At 33.0% G+C, this 23,835-nt stretch overlaps 3 protein-coding genes across 3 annotated transcripts; 1 reads left to right on the top strand and 2 right to left on the bottom strand.

The window, feature by feature from the left end:
• Positions 1 to 1,837: 1,837 nt before the first annotated feature.
• Positions 1,838 to 3,996, top strand: LOC145591739 (uncharacterized). Its single transcript, XM_081648243.1, has 2 exons — positions 1,838 to 2,461; positions 3,880 to 3,996. Exons 1-2 carry the CDS (start codon positions 1,838 to 1,840, stop codon positions 3,994 to 3,996), a joined length of 741 nt encoding a protein of 246 aa, XP_081504369.1.
• A 13,361-nt stretch (positions 3,997 to 17,357) lies between these two features.
• On the bottom strand, positions 17,358 to 19,785 carry LOC145591738 (uncharacterized). Its single transcript, XM_081648242.1, has 2 exons — positions 19,174 to 19,785; positions 17,358 to 18,131 (listed from the first exon to the last, which is right to left on the bottom strand). Exons 1-2 carry the CDS (start codon positions 19,783 to 19,785, stop codon positions 17,358 to 17,360), a joined length of 1,386 nt encoding a protein of 461 aa, XP_081504368.1.
• A 1,282-nt stretch (positions 19,786 to 21,067) lies between these two features.
• On the bottom strand, positions 21,068 to 23,625 carry LOC145592994 (uncharacterized). The gene is made up of 2 exons (XM_081649509.1): positions 22,986 to 23,625; positions 21,068 to 22,241 (listed from the first exon to the last, which is right to left on the bottom strand). The coding sequence occupies exons 1-2, from the start codon at positions 23,595 to 23,597 to the stop codon at positions 21,435 to 21,437; spliced, it is 1,419 nt and encodes a 472-aa protein (XP_081505635.1). The 5' UTR covers positions 23,598 to 23,625; the 3' UTR covers positions 21,068 to 21,434.
• Positions 23,626 to 23,835: the final 210 nt, after the last annotated feature.

Here is a 23,835-nt window from a genome sequence, read left to right as displayed (position 1 = left end):
GTTTACCAAGGGAATCTTATGTTACCGTAGCCAGACCTAAAAGATCAGAATATCAAGTCTACCAACGACTTCCCTATTTTTATGGAGAAGATAATTACCTAAGGTTCAACAACTACCTTGAAGACCTAGACTGTTGTTTTCATCTTATAAATAGGAGTGTACCCTAGTTGTAGACTCTATTCTATTCTCTCTCTTCACAAGCATTCTCTAAGATCCTACGAATTACATTATAACAATTGATTATTCACATAGTGCAATCGGTGGATCTCTCCCACCCACAGTTTTTCCCACTTCATTGGGTTTTATACGTCAACAAAATATCATTTGTCCTTACTTTATTTCAGCATTCGTTTAATTATAGTATAGCTTGTCTAGCCGTCGACGTCCCAGCCTAACATCGTCCCTTGATGATGTTTGGCATTAACACTACCCATTTGATATAGATGGTAATTGTTAAAGGACCATCTCAGTTATACTTTTTTCCCTCTTAACAATTTCTAAGGGTTAATAATATTCGTTTTAATTTCATGACAAAGCAAGCATGTTTTATATGAACCAAAATAAAAGGAATATGGAGTACATTGAGCTGAGGGAATTAATTGTCATTTATAATAGGATTTTTTTGTGAAGAACTACCTTACACATTACAGTATTTGTGAAAAACTACCTTTTAGAAAAATGTTATAAGAAACCACCTTATAAAATTTGGAAAACTCTTGGCACATAAACTATATGTATGTATTAGACATGCAAATAGGATGTCATTTTTGTAAATAATGGGAATTTAGGGGTGGAAAATATGATGATAAAAAGTACCACTACATGCATAATAGTAAACTAAAAGTACTATCCAGACAACTTATTCTTTAATGGTACATTATATATGTATAATAGTACACAAAAATGTAGTACTATACCATTAAGAGATTGAAAATGTACCATCGAATCCCAGATTGCCCTCCTATGTGCATGTCAAATACGTAGGCCCTATGCGCCTAGATGCACTAATAAAACTTAGATGTTATAAGAAACTAATTTACAAAGCAATAAATGTTATAAGAAACTAAGGGTGGGGTTTCCAAAAAAAAAAAAAATAAAGAAAAAGAAAAAAGGGTGGTGTAGATGATGGTGGATGAGTACAAGGTTGTAGAGATAGGGACAACTATCTTACAACTTGAGTGTTTAATATATGTACATATTCATAAATTTCAACATAATTCATCTCTTCAGGCTCATTGTAAAATTTCAACCCCTTAGCCTTCCAAAAAACCAAACAAAGTTACTATATAACTAGGGATGGCAATATTAAGTGGATATCCGCTAACCCGCTCCACCCGCTTTAAATAAATGGACGAAAACCCGAATTAAATGGATGAGAAGCGGGTGACGGATGAAGCGGGTGATGGATCGGATCGGATATGGATGATACTTTTTTCACCCGTTAACCATCCACCCACCCATTTAACATATATTAAATTTTTAATCTAAGAATTTTAATAATGAAATATGAAATGTGCAAGAAATTACTTGTTTTTTTTGTTACAAATTAATTTTTCAAACAATACGTTGTTATTGTTTCCTTTTTTATTAATAAAATAAAAAAAATTATTGTATAAATAACCGAAAATTAGAGTTTATGTGGGTTTTTTTTCACTTTAATACTCATCCATTAGTCATCCGCTCCACCCGTTTCATCCGCGGATGATGGACGGACGGATATGGATGATGGGTGAAGCGGGTGACGGATGGATGTGGATGGAGCGATTAGAATAATGGATGGATGCGGGTGAAGCTCCACCCGATCCGAATCCGATCCATTGCCATCTCTATATATAACATGACTAAAAAGTTAACAGACAATGTATCTCCATTTAATGAAGCAGCTAATCGTGATATACGATTACAAGATGCAGCACTCGAAGGAGAAGTAACATTGTTGAACGCTTTGCTCCAAGAAGATCCACACATCCTAGATCGCAACCGGTGCATGGCTCAATATGGTTGCTCTCCATTACATGTATCCGCAAATGCTGGTCACATAGGATTTGTGCAAATGATTCTACAACACAAGCCAGACATAGCAGAAGAGCTCGATCAATCAAAACGACGGTCACCACTACACATGGCCTCGGCGAAAGGGCACTTGGAGATAGTCAGTGTGTTGTTAGAAGCAAATCCTGAAATGTGTTTTGCCCGTGACATTGATGGTAGGAACGCAGTCCATATTTCCGCCATATATGGACATACTGGTGTTCTTGCTGTGCTTCTTCGGGCAAAGCCACAGACAGCTTTGCAGCTCACTAATGCCGGCGAAACTGTTTTTCACTTGTGTGTCAAACACAATCGGCCCGAGGCTCTTAAGTATTTGATAGCTTTCACAGATAATGATAAACTGCTCAACTCCAAGGACAGTGGTGACAATACCGTCTTACACTTAGCAGTGGCTGCTAAACAACATGGGGTACTCGTAAATTCCTTGTACTTTGTTCTGTTTATCATTGCATCATTTTTTTTTTCCTTCAAAAAAAAAAAAAAAAAAAAATAAAAAAAAAAATAAAAAAAAAACTTAAGGCTATTTTGACCTTTGTTAAAGCAAAATAATGTTGAAAAGCATGTACTCCAAGTGTTTCCGTTTAGGAACCTAGTATTCTAGTTTGACTATGTATATATATTAATACATGCACATGGCGAATCTTGACAAAAAATATTAAAGGGGATAAGATATGCATATTTTACCTCTCGCTCAAAACTAATTACTATGTCCCAATATTTTATAAGTAAAATAACATTATTAAGTTTAATAGCTAATAAATTACAATAATGTACCAGGGCCGGGCTTCGAATGGCCCCAGTCGAATGTGCCCCTCTGCATGCACATACTTGACTCTTAACGTTTTTATTATGTATTACTAAAATATGACACTCTTACCTCAATTGTTGAGAATATGGAGGAAAAGGAGTTCAAGAGCCAATTCTAGATTTGGATCCAAAAATTTTAGACCCAATGAATCTAGGTCATTAGAGCGGTCTATTTGCTCTTATATAGTTAGGTATAATAATTACAATTATTACAGCCCCAAATCTGCTCTACTACCTCCGTTAAATAATAGTTGCAATTTTGGAATATTTTATATATGTCTCTCAAATAATAGCCTAAAATTGCAATTAATATTTAACGGAAGTAGTATAAATCTAAAAAAAAAAAAAAGTTTCTATCTACCCCGATCTAGATTGATTTATAATAATATACAAGGAATGAAAATTTGAAAATTGAAGATTATAATTATTTCCACATCCTTTATGACCCTTTTCGACTTTTATACATGGTGGATCTAAATGTAGTTTTGATTGTTTTAGATCGAACAAATTTAGGTTCGGATCCACCTCCTAAAATATAGGTTTGCACCTGAGTCATATTGGACCCGAACTGGATTCAACAAGCTATAAATGTTTATATACTCGTAGTGACACGCAAATCTTTAAATACTCGTAGTGAATACTTCCTCCTTGTTTTAATAAGTATTACACTTTGACTTTTTTAAATATTCACATAATGGTTTGACGTGATTATTTTACTAATTAAATACAAAGATAAATGTTATTGTATAAATGTATAATACATTGTTGGATTCGTTACACTGTATACTTTTATAATATTAATTTTTCTACCATATAATTAGATAAAATTTCAGTCAAAAAATCTTGTCTCGACATGTGTGTTTGCTCAAAGTTTAACACCTAAAAAAACACAGTGAGAGTCAGTCTTAAGATTCTAACTAGGGACATTAAAAAAAATAAAATAAAAAAAAAGAGAGAGAGTTTGATTGCACAAGAATGCTAACATGCCTCTCTTATGTTTTCTCATTGTTATGCATGCAGGTAGTAGAAATCTTACTAAAAACAAAGATGGATAAAAATGCTATCGATAGAAATGGCTTTACAGCAATGGATCTTTGTAGTCGAAGTACGAAAGAAGAGGTTGATATTAAGATTTAGAAATCCCTTAAGCGTGCCAAAGCATCAAGAAGAAAGGATACAGTAAATAGACACCGAGATTGGTTAGAGAAGCAGCGTAATGCTCTAATGGTGGTAGCTTCCCTGATTGCAACAATGGCTTTTCAAACCGGAATCAATACTCCAGGAGGTGTTTGGCAACAGGATGATAATGAACACCATTACAAAGCAGGTATTTCCATAATGCAAGACAAGGATAGTAGGAGATATAATAAATTGCTAATTTATAACACAATCGGACTGTTTTCATCTCTGTTTGTCATTCTTCTCCTTATAAGCGGCCTTCCTTGAAAGTGACTTCTTGTGGGCGTTTTGATGATAACCATGTGGATTGCCGTACTAGCAACAGCATTGACTTACTCTATCTCAATAATCTTTCAAGCAAATGTTGGTGATCTTCTTTTAAATACCCATAATAATCAAAACGATGTAGAAACTAAAAAGAGAGATAAGAGATAAATATTTCATAAATTGCATTCATTTCTCTACACAAATTCACTGTAATATAAGGCATTATAAATAGCCAACGAAAATAACAACCTAAAGCTATATAAGGGGAGGCATGATCACATGATCAACAAAATGTCTAACTATACTCCACTAACGGATACAACTCAACACTACTCATCATTAACTCCTAATTTCTAGTCACGTTTAAACCCACAACTACAAACTATAACTAATTTATTTGACTAATTTGAAGCAATACACCAACAAACGACCTGGACCCAAAGAAATACGAACCAGTTATTAATGTATTAAATATATCTCTTATTGTTTGGGTCAGCTTTTTAGTAATTTTGGTCCTTGCACATTTTATGCGCACCATAATCAAGCTCATCAAAAATTTGGTACAAGCAACGAAAAATTTGTGGAATACGAGCAAAAGAAGGAGCACAAGACCCCCACCAGTTTAATGGTTGTCGTAAGAACTAGTAACATTTCTGTATTCATGTTTAGATTTCCAATTATGTATGTGTTTGCACAGCAATGAGAGCATTTTCTTTGTGTGTAGTATGTGAACATTTGAATCTGCTTGTAAATCGTTGTATAAAGCCAGCAAAGGGTGAGGCTTGCGTTAGTGTTATGCTTTGCATTAAATCTGTCAAATTTTCTATATGAAATTAAGTTATATTATTATATATGCTCTATTCAACTAATTATATTATATCAATCTTATTCTATCTAAATTTTTAAGAATGATTCTACTGCGTCACTCCTTAAAAAAAAAAAAAAAAAAAAAAAAAAAAAAAAAAAAAAAGAGACACCATAACATGACGGTGTGTTATATATGGTTAGTCAATTTTTCATATATTTTTAAAAGGCCAAAATGTACCACACTCAAATCAATTAAAACCTTTGTCTCACGGCACAAGGAAAACCGATATAAGTCATGTCTCATGATACAAGGAGAATCAATATCTTCTGTCTCACAATACAAGGAGAACCAAAATATCTTATCTCAAAAGCTTATTTTTTTAAAAAAAAAGGAAATTTTAGAAAATAACACCACAAAAAAAACATAAATTTTGATTATAACACCAAAAAAAAAAAAAAAAAAAAAAAAACATTTATTATAACACCACAAAAAAAACTCACAAATTTGATTTCACCACCACTTAACGGATTCTTGGATGGAATCCGTTAGTGGGGCCCATAATTTGTCACGTGTCAATAGCCTATAGGTTTAAAAAATTGAATTAATAAAAAGAAAAAAAAAATTAAAAAAAAAAAAGAAAATCCCTAACCCAGCCAACCCCACCACCGGAGCCACCTTGCCTCAGCCGCCGACACCATAACCCAGGTCGTCGGCAGCCATCTCCCATACTAAAATCGGCGAAACTACCTCACGCTGCCGAATTTCACCTTCCCCCTCCCCGAAAACCACCCACGTCCGAGAAATCCTCTCCCACACCAACCCAAAAACCACCCACGTCGCCGCCAAATTCCTCTCCCACACAACCCAAAAACCACCACGTCGCCGAATTCTTCTCCCACACCATCATCGTTGCCGAAATTCTCTACCCTACCCAGATCCGTCATTGAAACCCCAACCCACACCAACCCAAAAACCGCCCTCAATTGAACCCTAACCACCCTGACCCGTTTCTAGAAATTGAATTAAATCGGGGCTGGGCTGGGTATGTCGTTTAAGGTTTAGGGTGGTGCGTCGTCGGTAGTGTAGGGTTGTTCATGTGGTCGGTTGTGGGTGGTCAGTTCGGGGAATTAGCAGCGGCGGTGGGCGGGAGGAACCGACGCCGATGGTGAGAACGGTGGCTGGGTTAGGATTTTAGGGGTTTCTTTTTTGTATTTTTATTTTATTTTTTTTAATCCAATACATAACTGACACGTATACTATGTGGGGCCACTAACGGTTTTTTGATGGCGTTAGTATGTGGTGGTGAAATCAAATTTTTTTGGTTTTTTTGTGGTATTATGATAAAAATTTTAAATTTTATGGTGTTATAATCAAAATTTGTGTTTTTTTTCTGGTGTTATTTTCTAAAATTTCCTTAAAAAAATAAAAATAAAAACTCACAGGTCTCTTGTTTTCAGCTCGTCAACAACACTAACTCACATAAAATAAATCACCTTGCATGATTATATTGGAGCAAGGAGCACAACTGCACAAATCACAAGCAACTTAATCAAGAGTCACAAAAGCCACGCATGATGTAATTATATCAAGTCATCACCAACAAACATTACCAAGGAAAGAGCATCAACATGCGGAAGTGTTAAAATATATATATATCTACATATTTTTGGCTAAAGGTTACTCGAGTTGACGGGGTCACTCGAGTTGCCAAGGTTACTCGAGTTATTGGGTCACGGGTTACTTGAGTTGTCAGGGTTACTCGAGTTATCTGGTTAGGGGTTAGTTGAGTTACTCTTGACCGCATGACCGAATAATCCCTCAAACCCCTGACCGAGTAACCCCTCGAGTAATCCATGACCGAACCCCTTGAGTAACCCCTGACCGAGTAATCCCTGACTAAACCCTCAAGTAACCCCCGACCGAAATCCTTAAGTAAGCCCTGACCGAATTACTCGAGTAACCCCTGACCAAACTCCTTAATAACCCATGACCGAGTAACTCAAGTAACCCATGACCGAGTAACCCTTGACCGAGTAACTCGAGTAACACTTGACCGAGTAACTCGAGTAACCCTTGACCGAGTAACTCGAGTAACCTCTGACCGAGTAACCCTTCAAGTACCCCTTGACCGAGTGAATCCCATGAGTAACCCCTGTCTGGACCTCTCAAGTAACCCATGACCGAGTGACTCGAGTAACACCTGATTGAATAACTCGGGTAACCACTAACAAAATAACTCAGGTAACCCTTGTCACACAGTGTGGCCTGCTGCACCGAAAAGTTGCTAGGTTATCCACTGCATTTTCTAACCAAGTGGCAGGGGTGAAATTTGGTGAACGTTTTCAGGATTGACAAATTTGTGGGAAAGGTATAATATAATATAATGTCTTTATTATTATTATTAACCAACGGGTAGGTAGAGTACTTATATAAAACATAAGCTCGTAAGATAGGAATTTATCTTTTTACAAGATATGCTGAGATATATTCACTAAATAATATCTTCGTATAAAAAAATCTTAACTATGTTATTCTCCTAATAGTATTAATACAAAAAATATATTGCACATACATATTCCGATAATACTAATTATCTCATAACACAATCCAATTCCATTATACTCCGCTTTACTTTATATTCACTTATATACCTAAATATATTGAGATATGTATAGAGCCATAGGGGAATGAAAACTTTTGGTTAACCTGATCTATAAATTCTATTTTTCATAGGAAATATTGTTAGGAACTACTCGCTTAATATGTTAATTTGTGAACAGCTACTTGTTAAAAAGTTTTATAAAAGAAACTACCCTCAAATTTAAAAAGTTTGGGTAGCACTAATCTTTTTCATTTTCCGGCAACTAATTTCTACGAGTGGCGTCAATTTGTTATTTTTCCTCCAAAAAAATCTTCATCCTCGTATATATTAGACAACTATCATCTTCTTTGCAACAAGTCAATCTAAAAAAAAAACCAAATCTTTGTGAAAACCAAATCGATTTTCCTTCTTCAATTAGTGATTTTCACAAAGATTTGGTATTTTAGATTGAGTTTTTGCAAAGAAGAGGATGATTAGTTAATATATATGAAATTATGAAGGCGAAAATGTTTTATTGGAGAAAAAATAACAAATGGGCCCCACTTGCCGGAAATTGTTGCCGAAATATGAAAAAGGATAGTGCTACCCGAACTATTTAAATTTAAGGGGTTGTTTATTTTATAAAACTTTTTAGCGAGTACTCCGTATTTGTGCATAAATTGACTTATTAAGCGAATAGTTCATTCCTAACAATTTGTCCTATTTTACAAGAGAAAAACCATTTAATCCAGTCTTTTAAGCGTCAAACGCTTACTAGGTCAACCATATTTTTGTATTTTTTTTTCCTGAAGTCCTCTACACGGTTATTAATTAATTGGTTAGTGTATATGTTTAATTTTCAACAAGATAACTACCGTTCACTCTATTTTTCAAGCGTCAACGCTTACTAGCTCCGCCCTACTTCTGTCCTAGTCCTTACACTTTGATATTTATGTGCAATCTTACTACAGTTTTTAAATATTCACTTTTTCTTCTCAATACAAAATTGAATAATGTTTTTAAAACGGTTGTTTGAAAAATATGGCTATCATACATCTTCCGTATTTTTAGTTGCATTACTTTTTAAATTGCGGAGTTATAGACAATTTTTGAAGATGAGAGAGATAAAAAGAATAAAAAAAAATAGACTAATATAATAGGAGAGAGATAGGGAGAATTTATTATTAACTAAAAAGAAAAGTGATCAACTAATTTAAAACTTCCAATTTAGAAAAGCGATGCAACTAAAAAGAAACGGAAGAAGTATTACTTTAATGATAAATGATATGACTGGCTAATTTTTTCACATTATATAAGAATTTTTTCACATTTTTATAATATGAACATGATTAGTCTTCTAATATCTACAATGCAAATATAATTTTTGAAATTTTTTATATAGCTAGCCATTGTTAATGCCTGGTTTGTGCACCCGGGTACACCATGAGCATGGTGCACCCGGTTAAACAAAAAAAAAAGGCGGAAAAAACATTAGGTGTTTGAAAAAGAACATTTGGGTGTTTGAAAAAAAACATGTTTGTGTTTAACAAAGAAAATGCATTACTAAAGAACATAAATACATTACAAAAAGAACATGATAAAAACTTTATTAAAACTTCATGAAAAATTATCCATAAACGGAAAAAATCTTTACCAAAGGTATCATTTCCCCAAAAATAGATAGTTTTCTCTCTTTCCAAAAATTCAACTTTTCATAATAATTTTAGTGTTCTCTCTATAAAATTACTTTCAACTAAAAATACTCAAGATTTCATTTTCAAATTAAATTTCAAATTTCAAAATTTAAAATAACATATTTTAAAAAAATAAAGTTATAATGTAAAGAAAATATAATTCATACTCAAAGAACACATTGATCAAACTCAAAGAATATACGATAATAAAAAAAAGTTATATATGATAATAAATAAAAAAAATTATAATTTGTGCGTCACTCATTACTTTGAAAAACATACGAGCCAAATTCAAAGAACATATTTTGTATTATTGAAATCCAAAAAACATGTTTAATCGGTATATGTTAAAGAACATAAGTATAGAAGAACATATTATCAAACATATATAGGCATGTTCTTTATCTACTATAAGTATGTTCTTTGTCATACACGGGTGTTCTTTGTCGAATAACAGTATGTTCTTTCCGCGTTCTGGGTGCACCATGCACATAGTACACTTGGGTGTACAATACTATTTTCACTTTTTATTTGATGTAATATTTTTTAAATTAAAAATGTAATGTATACAAGAGAAAGTAAACTAAGATAAGAAATTAATTGGATCAAATAAAATTCTAATGAAGACAACCAAGTTAGTTGTGGAAGCGTTTTGACATTAACAGATAACCTCTTTTACATGGTTATTCACTTAATTATTTGATATGGAGTATAATCTTATTAATTATTTGATATGGAGTATAATCTTACTTTGACAAGGGGCAGTTATCTAGAGCTATCATAAATTTATAATAATTGGATAAATGTCTTGTAATTGGAAACAAGATAATGTTGAATTGATCTCTGTCATGAACTCATGATCCCAAACAAGTCTTATCGTTAAATCAATTTTTCCTACATAAAAAAATTCCTAGTAATAATAAAATAAAATAATAATAAATAAAGTGAAAATAGTATAGTGCACCCGGGTGCACCATGCGCATGGTGCACCCGGAAAGAATATTAGGTATATTTTAAAGAATATGGACGAAAAAAAAGAACATACTAGTGTTTGAAAAAGAATATACGTGTGTTTGACAAAAAAAAACATGTTTATGTTTGACAAAGAACATAACATTACAAAGAACATAAAAGTCTATACAAAAAGAATATGTTCTTTTTATGGTTACTCAGGAGGTTGAATGTGTTTTAAAAAAAAAACCCTATGTTTGACAAAAGAACATGTTTGTGTCTAACAAAGGACATGACATTACAAAGAAAATAATGTCTTAAAGGGGATCATTGAGCAGATCGAGCCGGGTTCGGGCCGGGTCGAGATTAAAAATTAGCCCACTTAATGGGGCAGGTCGGGTCGGAATTTTTGTGCCCAAACCACCAAAAATGGCCGGATCGTGCGGGTTTTTAGGCCATTTTCGGGCTAGGCCAAAAAAACAACTAAAAAAAAGCATAAAAACACATTCTCAAACCCCTAGCAAAAAAAAAAATCGAGCCGGGCCGGGCCCAATCCAATTTTAGGCCGAAAAAATTTGCCTAAAATCGGGTCGGGCTAAGTATGATCAGGACTATAAAGTGTTTACAAAAAGAACATTATAATATATTAAAGGAAATTTTGTGAAAAACTACCTATTATATTACAGAATTTGCAAGAAACTACCTATTAAAAAAAATGTTGTAATTGACTACCTAATTTTTGAAAAATGTTGTAATTTACTACCTTAGGCCGAAATATGAAGTTTGACCAAAATTGTCCGGCGTTGACTTGGTCACGTTGATTTGGGAAAGAAAGGGGTCATTAAGTGTCACGTGATGGTCACATGACCAAGTCAATACCGGAGAATTTTGGTATAACTTCATATTCCGGCCTAAGGTAGTAAATTACAACATTTTTCAAAAATTAGGTAGTCAATTACAATATTTTTTTTAATAGGTAGTTTCTCACAAATTCTGGACTATAATAGGTAGTTTTTCACAAAATTTCCTATATTAAAGAACATGTTTTTTTTTTCATGGTTAATCAGGTGGTTGAATTCAAATTTTTTTTAATGTACATACATTAAAGAACATAATGTACAATGTAAAGAGCATATAATTCAAACTCAAATATCATAATAATCAAACTCAAAGAGCATATTATGCTCGCATTCTGTATAAATGTCTATAATGTTCTTTTTTCGCCCATGTTATTTTAAATATACCTAATGTTTTTCCGGATGCACCATATACCATGTGCATGGTGCATCCTTGTGCACCAACCACGCATTATAAATAAAGGAGAGAGAAGTAGTCTTGTGCCGTATTTGATTGGTCAACCCTTGCTAGAAAAAAAGGTTCCCTATTTGAATTGAAAATTTATGATAGAAAAAGGAGACAGTGATGAAGTGAGCTTCCAAGAAAAATATAAGAAGTAAAAATGTCTACTACTATATTCATTGATGTAACATTCTAAATTTCTTACCCAAGACAATTGCAAGCAAATTTTTATTGTATCAATTCCAAATCCTTCCTATAAACCACACAAAATATGGACGCACAGATAGAAAGAATACTTGGTCCGGTCAGGGAATACTAAGTCGGAAGGGTTACTTAAGGGGTTACTAGATGGGTTACTTAATGGGTTACTAGTTGCGATCAGGGGTTACTTGGTCCGGTCAGGGGTTACTTGGTTGGAGGGGTTACTAGGTTGGTGAGGTTACTTTGTCATTTGCTGATTTGACACCTTGCCGCATGGTGCGGCCAGCCGCACCAGAAACACACTGATTCATCTTTACTGTGAATAACTATTTTATCCATTTTTGGAAACTTTACTAAAGTACAAAATTAAATTAATATAGGAGGGAGTGTATACAACTTAGAGTAAATATCTATTTTCTCCATTTTTGGAAACTTTTATACAATTAATTACGATATTCATGAACATCAAACTACATTTTTAGCCATTATTATCTTCCAATTTGTATGTGTAAATTTTCTTTTTGATATTTTGAATTAAATGTCAAGAGGAATCTATTAAAGTCCTCATACGATGATGCTTTGATAAATGTTACTGTAAAATTTTTACGGTCAAAGTTTATACGTACAAAGATTTCAAAGTGTAGTGAACTTCAACAATGGAAGTTGCTTAATTTTGGTATCCAGCTAGTAAACGTTGACGAATGACGATTCAAGAATATTGAATCAATTAAGGTTAGTCTTCTTAAATTAGACCTGTGGAAAAGTAAAGTCAGACTAACCAATTATTAATAACCTTTGAGACTTAGTAGGTGCGTTTCGTTTACAATAAAGTGAAAGATATAATGTTTGAAAATTAAATAGTTTGAAGGTACTCCAATACACCATTAAACAAAAATACTCTAATCGTAATATAAATAGTATAAAAGTCAAACAGTTATGATTAATATGAAATTAAAGTGGTATTCTAATAATATTTGTGCATTTCTTTGGTGTAAGATCTAATAATGAATATTCCTACACTCAATTTTGATTGGTTGATTTTTTTGATGATCAAACTTATTAAAAAATATTTTTTGTTTTTTAAAACTTTCTTATTTATTCTCATGGTTAATTATGGGGTTTTTTTAAATAAAATTTTTAATTAAGTTTAATACCAGTCAATCAAAATTGAAAATAGTGGTAGACATCAGACGGTGAGAACTTTATTCACCATAATCTTTTGTGCTTTTCTAGCCCAAAAAAAAAAAAAGAAAAAAAAAATGCAATGAGGGTCCTCAACTATTAGCTTGAAATTTTGATGACATGGCCCTATAACAAGGTATTAGAACTTTAAAGCAATTCAGTTAAAAAGAGCTGTAATAGGCATAGCTAACGACCTAACATGACATGCATAAAGGTCATAAGTTTAAATTTCATCCTCCTCTCCATCAAATGGAATTTATTTCGTTCTAGCTTAATAAGGAAAGGATCAAGCTGCATCCACATTTCAAGCCTATTCATATTTTAAGCCTAATGGACTCTTATGTGAGGGGCATCACTGCATCCGGCATGATGGTGTACGTAGAAAACATATGTTTGGAACTTAACCATCGAAACTTTCAGTTGAGATGTTTCTTTAACTATTAATATCAATATTAATTGGGTTGTGTTAGAAGACCAAAGAACTCAACCAAAAGCTCAAACTTGTTGTTTAAGCCTAAGAATATGTTTTATACTTTCTACTATCACGCACCCTCACATGTAAGCCTATTGAACTTGAAGTGTGGATGCATCATGAAACTCTCCTCTTATCCAATGCTTAATATTCTACTTTGAAAGGACATGTAGATGATATTCGAACCCTTAATCTTTGTGTCATGCTCACTCTGATACCATATTAAAGGTTCAACTCAACCAAAAGTTTAAACTTGTGATTGAGATACAAGAATATATTTTATACTTTATAGGGTTGTAATCTATAAAGGAAAGTTTTAAGGTGTCATTCCCGTTATGACTTATTCCATGATACTTATTTCGTACGCAAAATGTATGGTTTGCAATTATGCATGGCTTTTCACGCATGGTAGGGAATGATAAATTAATTTAGGAAAAATGGAAATTAAAAATCCAACCTTTGCGTGGTCTTCTCTAAAAAAATCCAACCTTTGCGTAATCCCACAAAAATCCAACCTTTATACCCCACATTCATCTAAAGATCCATTACCTTTTGATGACCGATTTTTGTAAGTTATATGCCACGTTTTAGCTATTAATAGGTCAATTAATTTTTTTAATTATTAAAAAAAAACAATTAAAAAAATTAAAAATTAAAAAAAAAAAATCAGAAATGAACCCAGCCCCACCCTCCGATCCTTCCCTAACCACCCTATCCCCACCGCCCATCGTCCACCGTGCACCGAAACCCAGGCAAACCCATCTCTTCTCCCCCGCAAAACCCAACACGTATCACCTCCACCAATTTCTAGCCAACATTGCTGCCTCTGCAACTCCGATCCCCTGCGCCACTCCATCACATGCACAACAATCACAAAAAATGCAACCTCAATTTGCCTAGCCCGTCTAGCCTACTACCCACCACCACCAACAACAATTGGCACAATTGCAGCGGCAAACAGTCCTGCTCAACCCCCAAAATCGCACCACCTCCAACCAAAATCGCACCACCTGAAATTGCAGTCCAAGCGAACTCAAATCGTCATCTTCGTCCGCCATCCATCGCAAGTCGCACTTCATCATCTTCATTTTGAGGGTTTTTCAATTCAATCTTCGATTTGGTTGCCTGATTCAACCATAATAATCTTTGTTTTGTGAATTTCGAGCCTAGGTGGGGTTGGTGGTTTCGGTTCTGGGTATGGGTTGGGTGGGATAAGTGGTGGTGGTAGAATAGCGGCGGCGGCGGTGGTAGTGCATGCTGAAATACGATTGAGGTTGGTGGTTTCAGCTTTTGAGGAGAGACGAGAGAGAAAGAGGAGGAGTGAGAAGGGAAAGTGAGAAAATAAAAAAAAAATTAACTTGTTTATCAGGTCACCAGTAAAATGGATCTGTTGGAGAAGGTGGAGTATAAATGTTGGATTTTTGTGAGATTAAACGAAGGTTGGATTTTTAAGTAAACACCGCGCAAAGGTTGGATTTTTAATTTTCATTTTTCCATTAATTTACACATCTGGTCCGACTAACGTTGGAATTAGTCACTTATTATGTTATCCAGGCCAGGAGTTGCAGCGAAACATTGTAAATCTTTCTCGAAAGCGCACATCATACATGCATCATGAATTTATGATACGAAGTGTACAACTTTTTAATAAGTTGTGACTATCCCGTTATAACTTTTTAATACGAAGACCCGAAGTGTACAACTTTTTAATGAGTTATTAGACTAACCAATTAATATTCTTTTAGTAGGTTTGCTTTACAATAAAGTGAAAGATATAATGTTGAAACTTTAATAATTCAAGGAATCAAGGGTATACCAATATACCATTAAATTAAAAAAAAAAAAAAATAGAGATCAAAGGGAGAGGAGTATGAAATAGTTATATCACTGCAGTCTGAGATCAAAGTAGATTATTTTATTGTGTGATGTTAAAATAAGGATACTAAATTACTAAAACTTCCCCCGTTTCATATTATTTGCAACGATTTGACATAAAACAGAGAAGAAAAATGTCTAATCGTTGTAAATAATATGAAACAGAGGTAGTAATAGTCAAACACGAAGTAATAAAATGAGGAAAAAAAAACCTATCTTATACATTTCAGATTTTATGAAAAACTACCTTATTAAAAACTACTCTAATAAAAGAAGATTTCACCTAAATGATAACTTATTTAATTTTTTTTTTCACTCCTTTCACCAAATATTTACGCAATTTCTTCTACTCCGTATTCGTATTTTACGTTATTGACCTAGGTTTTTTATTTTTTATTTTTATATTTTTTTTTTACATATTGGCTTTTATTGTTATTCATTTATTGTATCCAATCATTTTGTGACGGACTAACATTTATTTTATCCATATAGACAAAAGAATCAACAATGACCGATAATAAAGCGTTGACTTTTCAAGGATATGGACTAATTGATAGTCCTCTTGTTGAAAAATGAAAAGTACGTAAGCTTCCTCTTGTGGAAAAGTAAGCTTAAATGATACAAATAATGTGATATATATATATATATATATATATATATATATATATATATATATATATATATATATATATATATATATATATATATATATATATATATATATATATAGACCTGGTCTAATTGATATAACATGCAGCATTGAAAGATAATCTAATGAAAATGAAGTACAATAAATTAAATGATAAAAATAAAATGCCAGTATATATATATATATATATATATATATATATATATATATATATATATATATATATATATATATATATATATATATATATATATATATATATATATATATATATATATATATATATATATATATATATATATATAAACCTGGTCTAATTGATATAACATGCAGCATTGAAAGATAATCTAATGAAAATGAAGTACAATAAATTAAATGATAAAAATAAAATGCCAGTATAATAGAGGTTGAAGTATATCTTTGTCATACTTGTTTATTTTGAAATGACATTATGTGTAATAAAATGTAGAAAAGAGTCAAAAGACCAATTGACCGATATTTTAGTGGCAATTGATCTGATCTGAAAGCATTATGTATGATATAATAAAAGAGTACGTGACTATATAAAATTGTTAAATTTCGAAATAATATGAAATGGGCCTGAGCAACCCGAATAAGGAGGAAGAGAATTCGGTCCACAAACTAGTCTTATGAGCTTCCATACTAAAATCAATTGACAATAATAGGAGTTACTCCTCTACCTTATAAAGTAGAATCGCATCTCCTCTTTCTCCAGTAATAGGAGCTTGTTAAATTTCGAAATAATATGAAATGGGCCTGAGCAATCCGAACAAGGAGGAAGAGAGTTCGGTCCACAAACTAGGCTTAGGAGCTTCCATACTAAAATCAATTGGCAATAATAGGAGTTACTCCTCTACCTTATAAAGTAGAATCGCATCTCCTCTTTCTCCAATATGGGACACTCACAAGTGGGTTACAATGGGTTTCAACAGTAATTATGTTTGACATAGTTGTGGTGGTATTACATCTTTGTGGTGGTAATTTAAACAACGGTCACGATACTCGTAAGTATCAATTAATTTTACCATTGAAAGAGGAAAAACGACTACTAGCTAAATGAGAAATTTTAAATGTCTATCTAATGTAGCAATTCATTGACAGAAAACTATATTTTTGCACAAAAATCAGTTGTATTAAAGTTAAGTTCATAATAATGGTCTCGTAGTCTCATAGCACAATAACAATGCATGCATTTCATATCATGCAAGGCTAAATAACCTGAAAATCATATTGACAAACATATGTTTACAATAGTATATGTAGTACACTAATATGTTGAATTTTGTGGTATATAAATCTTCCATATACAAGTGAAAATGTTAAACTGGTGGATGGTATCTAGGCCTCAGGGTACAACGTCTAACTCCTCTTATCACCAGCCGTAATATTTGCTTGATCAATTTATATAATAGACGAATGACATGCCCGAGGATGAGTAGTCCTAGCAAGAATATCCAAGCAACACTCGCAATAATTATTGTATCTTGAATAAGATGATGTTTTCTCAACAACAGATCTTCTTTAAAGGAATTTAGGCTCTCTTTGGAGGTCCCAAGGAAGTAAATAGAGACTATGTAAGTCACGGTTGTTGCTGTTACCGCGATCCACATGGTTAACATCAAAAGTCCCATGACAAGTCTCATACAAGGGAGTCCACTTATAAGAAGAACTATGACAGTCAAAGATGAGACTAGTCCTATTGTGTTGGAGATGAGGAATGCATCGTATATTCCTTGATTATGTTGTTGTCCTTCCTCAACGTGTGCCATTATCGAAGTACCTGCCTTATGACCATTTTCGTTATCTTGCCACACGCCTCCAGGAGGGTTGATTCCGGCTTGGAAAGCCATAGTGGCTATAAGTGAAGACACCACCATAAGGGCAGTATGTTGCTTATCTAACCAATCGCGACTGCTTTTTTTAGGTTTCAACAATTTTTTTGCCTCTAACACCTTGGCGCGCCTTAAAGCTAACCAAATTCCGCCATCATGAGCATCTCTCTTAGTTTGGAAGTACATGTCCATTGCAGTTAAGCCATTAGTGTTGATTGCATTTTTCTCCATCCTCTTTTCCTTTAGTAAGAGCTTTATAGTCTACACATTTTACATGTTAGTCAAAAGAGCAAAGTTTATGTTAGGTATAATAAGTATTGCAATTTTTATATATATATAGAAGACTTGAATTATGATGGATTATGCCTTATCAGTATATATTCACTTCAATATGTACACCGCATTGAACTAAAATAATTTTTTTGAAATTAAACTTGCTCTAAAATTTGCTAATTAATTAAATTGATTTTTATTTTAATCTATGTATCAAATTTTTATTATTCAATACTTGTTAGATGTGCTAGCCAGTGTTTACTTGGAGTCTTAGAAAACAAATATCTAGTGTGGGTCGAGATAAAGAATTTTCATGGTCGTTTTTTAACTTTTAAGAGTAAAACAAAACGAGTATACAAAATTACAAATACAACTCATACAAGTTAGTGCACACGTCATTCAGACTTATTCCTTAACAAGGAACTGAGGCAACTATTTATTGGGGGAATATGTACTATGGCAGCCTTAACAAGTTAGTGCACACGTCATTCAGACGTTTTTTAACTTTTTTTTTTTTTTTTTTTTTTTTTTTTTTGGGTGAAGGGGAATATGTACTATGGCAGCTGCCGTTTTCATGATAACAAGATGTTCCCCTTACTAAACATTTAAATAAAATCAAATTGGATTAAAAATAATTAATGAATTCGCTACAAGTAAACAAACCGGTTTTTTTTATGTAGATGTTTATTTTGCACCACCTTTAATGGTTATACTTTTATACTCTGTATAAGTTTAAACTTATCTATCAATATTATAATTATATTTTAGTAAAAATTAAAAATTCTAAATGATTCACTAATACGAAATAAAATGAAGATTTTACATGTTCATGTGATCATATATGCAATAATTAATTTTATCGGTGTAGATAGGGTCACACATGATGCAATAATATATACAGTAGACGACGCAGATCTTAGGAACCACAATTTAAGACTTTAGTTAGCTAAGTTACTTGATGTTTGTGTTAGCGACAAATTTGATCAAACTCAAAAATAAAAATACAGCTATTCTGAGACGGAGGGAGTACCTCATAATGTTTTGTAGCCACTGCTAGGTGTAAAATGGTATTGCCATCGCTGTCCTTGAAGTTAAGCAGTTGACCATCGCCCATTGTTTGTACCAAAAATCTAAGGACTTCTGGCTGACCATGCTTCATACACAAGTGCAAAATACTTTCGCCGCTCGTAGTCCGCTCTCGCGCAGCCTCTGGCTTGGCCCTAAGAAGTACTTCAACCACATGAATTTGACCGTATATAGCCGCAACATGGACTGCGTTCCTACCATCTATATCGCGGGCAAAACACATGTTTGGATTTACACCTAACAACACACTAATTATCTCCAAGTACCCTTTCGCCGAGGCCATGTGTAGTGGTGACCATCTTTTTAGTTGATCAAGTTCTTCTGCTAATTCGGGCTTTCGATGTATTACCTCAGTTATAAACTCTAAGTACCCGAGGTTAACGGCCACATGTAATGGTGATTGCATAAAACGGCTTGATTTCTCGATGATGCATCGATCGAGGATAAGTGGATCTTGTTGGAGCAAGTTGCGCAACGATGGTACGTCTCCTGTAATTGCTGCATCATATAGTCTCGTTGTAAGCAGCTGAAGTCTTTCTCCTTGTTGTGTTTCCATCTTTTATTACAGCAAGAATTTTGAGGAAGAATGTAAGGGGTTGATATAAGGTGGAAGGCTATAATAAGATTTTTATTTTATTTTGTTTTTATATTTTTATATTTATATTTATATTTTGTGGAAAGGCTATAATAGGCTCATGTATATATAGAGTTTTGATATAGAATTTTCAACTTTGAATAATATTGATAATGATGGTACACAAATTCTCCAAAAAGGCGGGTGTATGTCAATTTATTGTAAGACGAGTTAAAATTATTTACAAATAATTAAAGTTAACTTTTATACTACATAAGTTACTAGGCTTACTAAAAACTTATAAATTATTAGATTAATCATATTAGTTTTTATAGTATGTAATCATGAATCTATAAGAAATTACACATCAATGTGAAGTATAAAATTCAAACCAACGACAAATTAAAAGTTACCATAAAAATAGTTAAGTTACCCTCAAAGTGACCGTCTTATAATAAAATTAACGTACTCGCCTTACACAAGACTTATTAATAATGGTATAATAGTGAACAAATTGAGAAATTTAATAATGATCAAATTGACTTTTGTTTGCCTAAAAGTATTTTAATACAAAATTTATAGTCGATATAGTAAATAAATTATTATTCATTTAATGTAAAGTTTGCCTCATGCATTAAGTTAAAAAAAATATAGCTATATTATGGAGTGCATTTATCTTATATACGAGTAAAACTTAACTTTAGTTGTGCAATAAAAGTTACCTTAAAAAAGTTATTGAATTATTGTACTCTCAATGCATCCAAAAGATTTTTATGAATAGTATAGGATGAATGGTATATTGCAAGTAGTTTTATAATAGCTCAAATAATTCGGTAGTTTTTGTTATGAAAGGCCGTAAATATGCAATTAAATTATGAATCTCCTTGGTCTTGTAAAGTGGTGGACTTGCAATCTCCTAGTAAGGAAAGACAATTCCAACATTTCCCCCTCTCCCTACTTTTATTGTTTTACATCCGTTTAATGAAGGATAACAATTCTACTCACATGTGAGATTTTCTTAATATCAGCTAATTAACCCAAATCAAATGTGTAATGCATTGGTTTTCTGTTGCAGGGAAGAACCTCCAACATGGCCTAGATTATTGTAATTATAATTGTTATCATGTATGTTGCTGCCACTTGACATTGCTCTGCCATTGTTACCACTATCTTGGTTCTTTAACAACTATATATCTTTGATTTACTAACATTTTTAGCACCTTCTTTGATTGTAATGCATTGAAAAAGCTTAGGAGATTGCAAACTTAAAGTTCCTCGTAGCTAGGATGATCTCATCAAATGATACAAACTAAATTTGAAAAGTAGATAACCTACCAACTCCTTATATATTACATTGTGGATTTGTGGTCATATAAGAAATATATGGGGCGATTCAGGGTAAAACAGGAAAGTGATACATCTTTGTAAGAAAAAAAAAAATAAATAAAAAGGTGGATAAAAAATCTCTAAGGTTTCAAGATTATGTAAACCTTGACAAACACGAATTGTACATTTTATTTGAAATCTATATGAAAATACATATGATTGTGCATTTTATTTAATAATTAAGCATGCCTTATTGGACTCGTTAAGATTGTCGTAGAGAATACATACTCGTTGATGTAAACATACTAACATAAATCTTCAATTCCCAAAACTTTATTAACTCTTAACCTCAAGTTACGACCGAGACACATCCATATGAAGCGCAAACCATGTCCAAAGAGTATCACTAACATGAGCCATAGCCAGATCTCGACGGAATACTCCATAGCTTCAACCAAGGCGGCTTTGTCCCAAAGCTCATTTGTGAGGTACCCTATCGTGAAAAAGTAAGTTGATGCACTCGCGGTTACAGCAATCCACAGAGCAACCCTCAAAATGAACACAAAATGTCGCTTGCAAGGAAGGCCGCTAATAAGGAGGAGGATGACACTTAGAGATGACATAAGTCCAATAGTGTTGCTAACTTGTACGACATTGTATAAACCTACATCTTTATCGTATGACATTATGGAAGTGCCTGCCTCATGACCATCACTATTATCTTGCCAAACACTTCCAGGTGGATTAATTCCGACTTGGAAAGACAAGGTTGCAATACAAGACGCCACAACCATTAGAGCTGTGTTCTGCTCCTCCAACCATTTTTCGTCTTTGGTGCGCTTTAGCACCCTTTCAGCTCGTAATGTGTTGTGTTCTTTAAGTAATTTCTTAATTTCCTTATCTGCTACTTCACCTTCTGTTGATTCATCCTCTATTTTTCTCCCTATTTTTCTTAAAATAGTTTCCCAACAACTTATTTTTAATTTATTCTCATCAGTTTTTTTATCTTTCCTAATTTTTGTCAGGTCGTAAATATCCCTTATTGTTTTGTCTTTCTTGTTCATAGCATTTTTATCTATCTTGTCACCTTGCTCTAGTAGAAATCTTACCATCTGCATCGTCAGCAAATAAACATTTAATAAAAGGCTGGCAAAAATGCAAGGGTTTGCTTAATAAGTATGTTGATTTGTTAGTACTCTTACTCAACATCAATATTTGAATTGAACCCGTTTTTATTTTTTATATATATAATACTTTTAAATTTGTAATATACATTTACCTTTTCACGGTACTTTAAAAAAATGGTTCTCGCATGATTTTACATGCAATTTCCAAACAATTAAATTGGGATTGAGATATTTTAAGAGCATAATTAAGTGGATCATGATCTTTAAATAAGGTTTATAGTACTACTTTCAGTATTAGCATTTTTTTTTTCCTGTTCCTATTATCAAGCAGATTAGTTGGTAAGTAGCACTTTGTTAGGAGTTTAATATTTAGGTGGGTTTAATTTCTTATTATACTAGTGGAGTTATGCTTCCTATCATGTAGCTTTGTTTATACAAGCAGCAGCCATGTACTCAGTTGAATTTAATGCAATTAATAAAATAGCTTTTCAATTCCATCTATCCTCATATGTTTCATTTATACTTTATTTTACTTTATAAAACTAACACATAATTGTCACTGATACGAAATTAATGATGTTAGTGATTAAAGTTTTGTATGATTATATGGTACATGTAAAATAATGCAAGAGCAAATTCATGATAGTATAAGCTAAAATTAACGTAAATAGTAAACCTTAATATGTAAAATTTAAAGAGAATTGAAGTGTTAGATTTGATGTCACGTACCTCGGTTTCTTTGTAAGCCACAGCAAGGTGCAAGACAGTATTGCCATCACTATCCTGGGAGTTAAGCAACTCAAGATCATACGCGATTTCGACCAATGCTTTCAATGTGTCTACCTGACAATTTTTGACGCACAAATGTAAAATAGTTTCACCTCTCGTAGTTCGTTCCAAAGCAGCCTGACGCTTCTTCTCGAGAAACTCTATAAGCACTTCGGTGTTACCATTTACTGCCGCGACATGAAGGGGCGTCATTCCATCTTGATCGTGCACGAAACACATGTTCGGTTTCACTTCGAGCAACTTCTTGACAATATCTAACGACTCTTTTTGTGCAGCTGCAATGTGTAGTGGTGTTGATCTTTTTATTTGATCAACCACCTCTGCTAGTTTCGGCTTTCGGTTTAGAATTTCTTTTACGAAATCTAAGTGATTCATTTCAACGGCTATATGCAATGGAGATTGCATGTAGGTGCATGATTTTTCAACGAAGCATCGGTCGAGAACTAATGCATCTTTTTTTAGCAAATCGAACAAGTTATCTGTATCTCCCTTAAGTACGGCTTCATATATATTTATAGGAAGTGTTTGTGTTATTTCACTTTCATTTACCATTTTGAATTACAAAAAATATAGAAAGCTGGAAAATTCTTTTAAAGGGCATAATGGAAATATAATTGCAGGCTTTCTATATATAGGGTTTCGAAAGTTGGTTATTGGGAAAGAGTGTAATATGATATAAGTATCAATTAAAAAGGATAAAGGTAACAACCAATATATTAAGTAAGTCAAGGAAAGAATGAGAAACTTTGTACGACAACACTTAAGGAATAATATTATAGTTCGGCTTGTA

The sequence above is a fragment of the Chenopodium album genome, chromosome 18, assembly GCF_948465745.1.
Source record: "Chenopodium album chromosome 18, dcCheAlbu1.1, whole genome shotgun sequence".
In the NCBI taxonomy this organism is placed as follows: Eukaryota; Viridiplantae; Streptophyta; class Magnoliopsida; order Caryophyllales; family Amaranthaceae; genus Chenopodium; species Chenopodium album.
The sequence above is the reverse complement of the archived record's forward strand: the minus strand, read 5'-3'. Positions and strand labels throughout refer to the sequence as shown.

Excerpts from the sequence above, each read along its gene's own strand:
- LOC145591738 (XM_081648242.1), bottom strand. The coding sequence starts at position 19,785 with ATGGAAACACAACAAGGAGAAAGACTTCAGCTGCTTACAACGAGACTA. Across the intron at positions 18,132-19,173 it reads TGGCTACAAAACATTATGAG|ACTATAAAGCTCTTACTAAA; the intron begins GTACTCCCTCCG and ends TAAAATGTGTAG.
- LOC145591739 (XM_081648243.1), top strand. The coding sequence starts at position 1,838 with ATGACTAAAAAGTTAACAGACAATGTATCTCCATTTAATGAAGCAGCT. Across the intron at positions 2,462-3,879 it reads TGGCTGCTAAACAACATGGG|GTAGTAGAAATCTTACTAAA; the intron begins GTACTCGTAAAT and ends TTATGCATGCAG.
- LOC145592994 (XM_081649509.1), bottom strand. The coding sequence starts at position 23,597 with ATGGTAAATGAAAGTGAAATAACACAAACACTTCCTATAAATATATAT. Across the intron at positions 22,242-22,985 it reads TGGCTTACAAAGAAACCGAG|ATGGTAAGATTTCTACTAGA; the intron begins GTACGTGACATC and ends CTGACGATGCAG.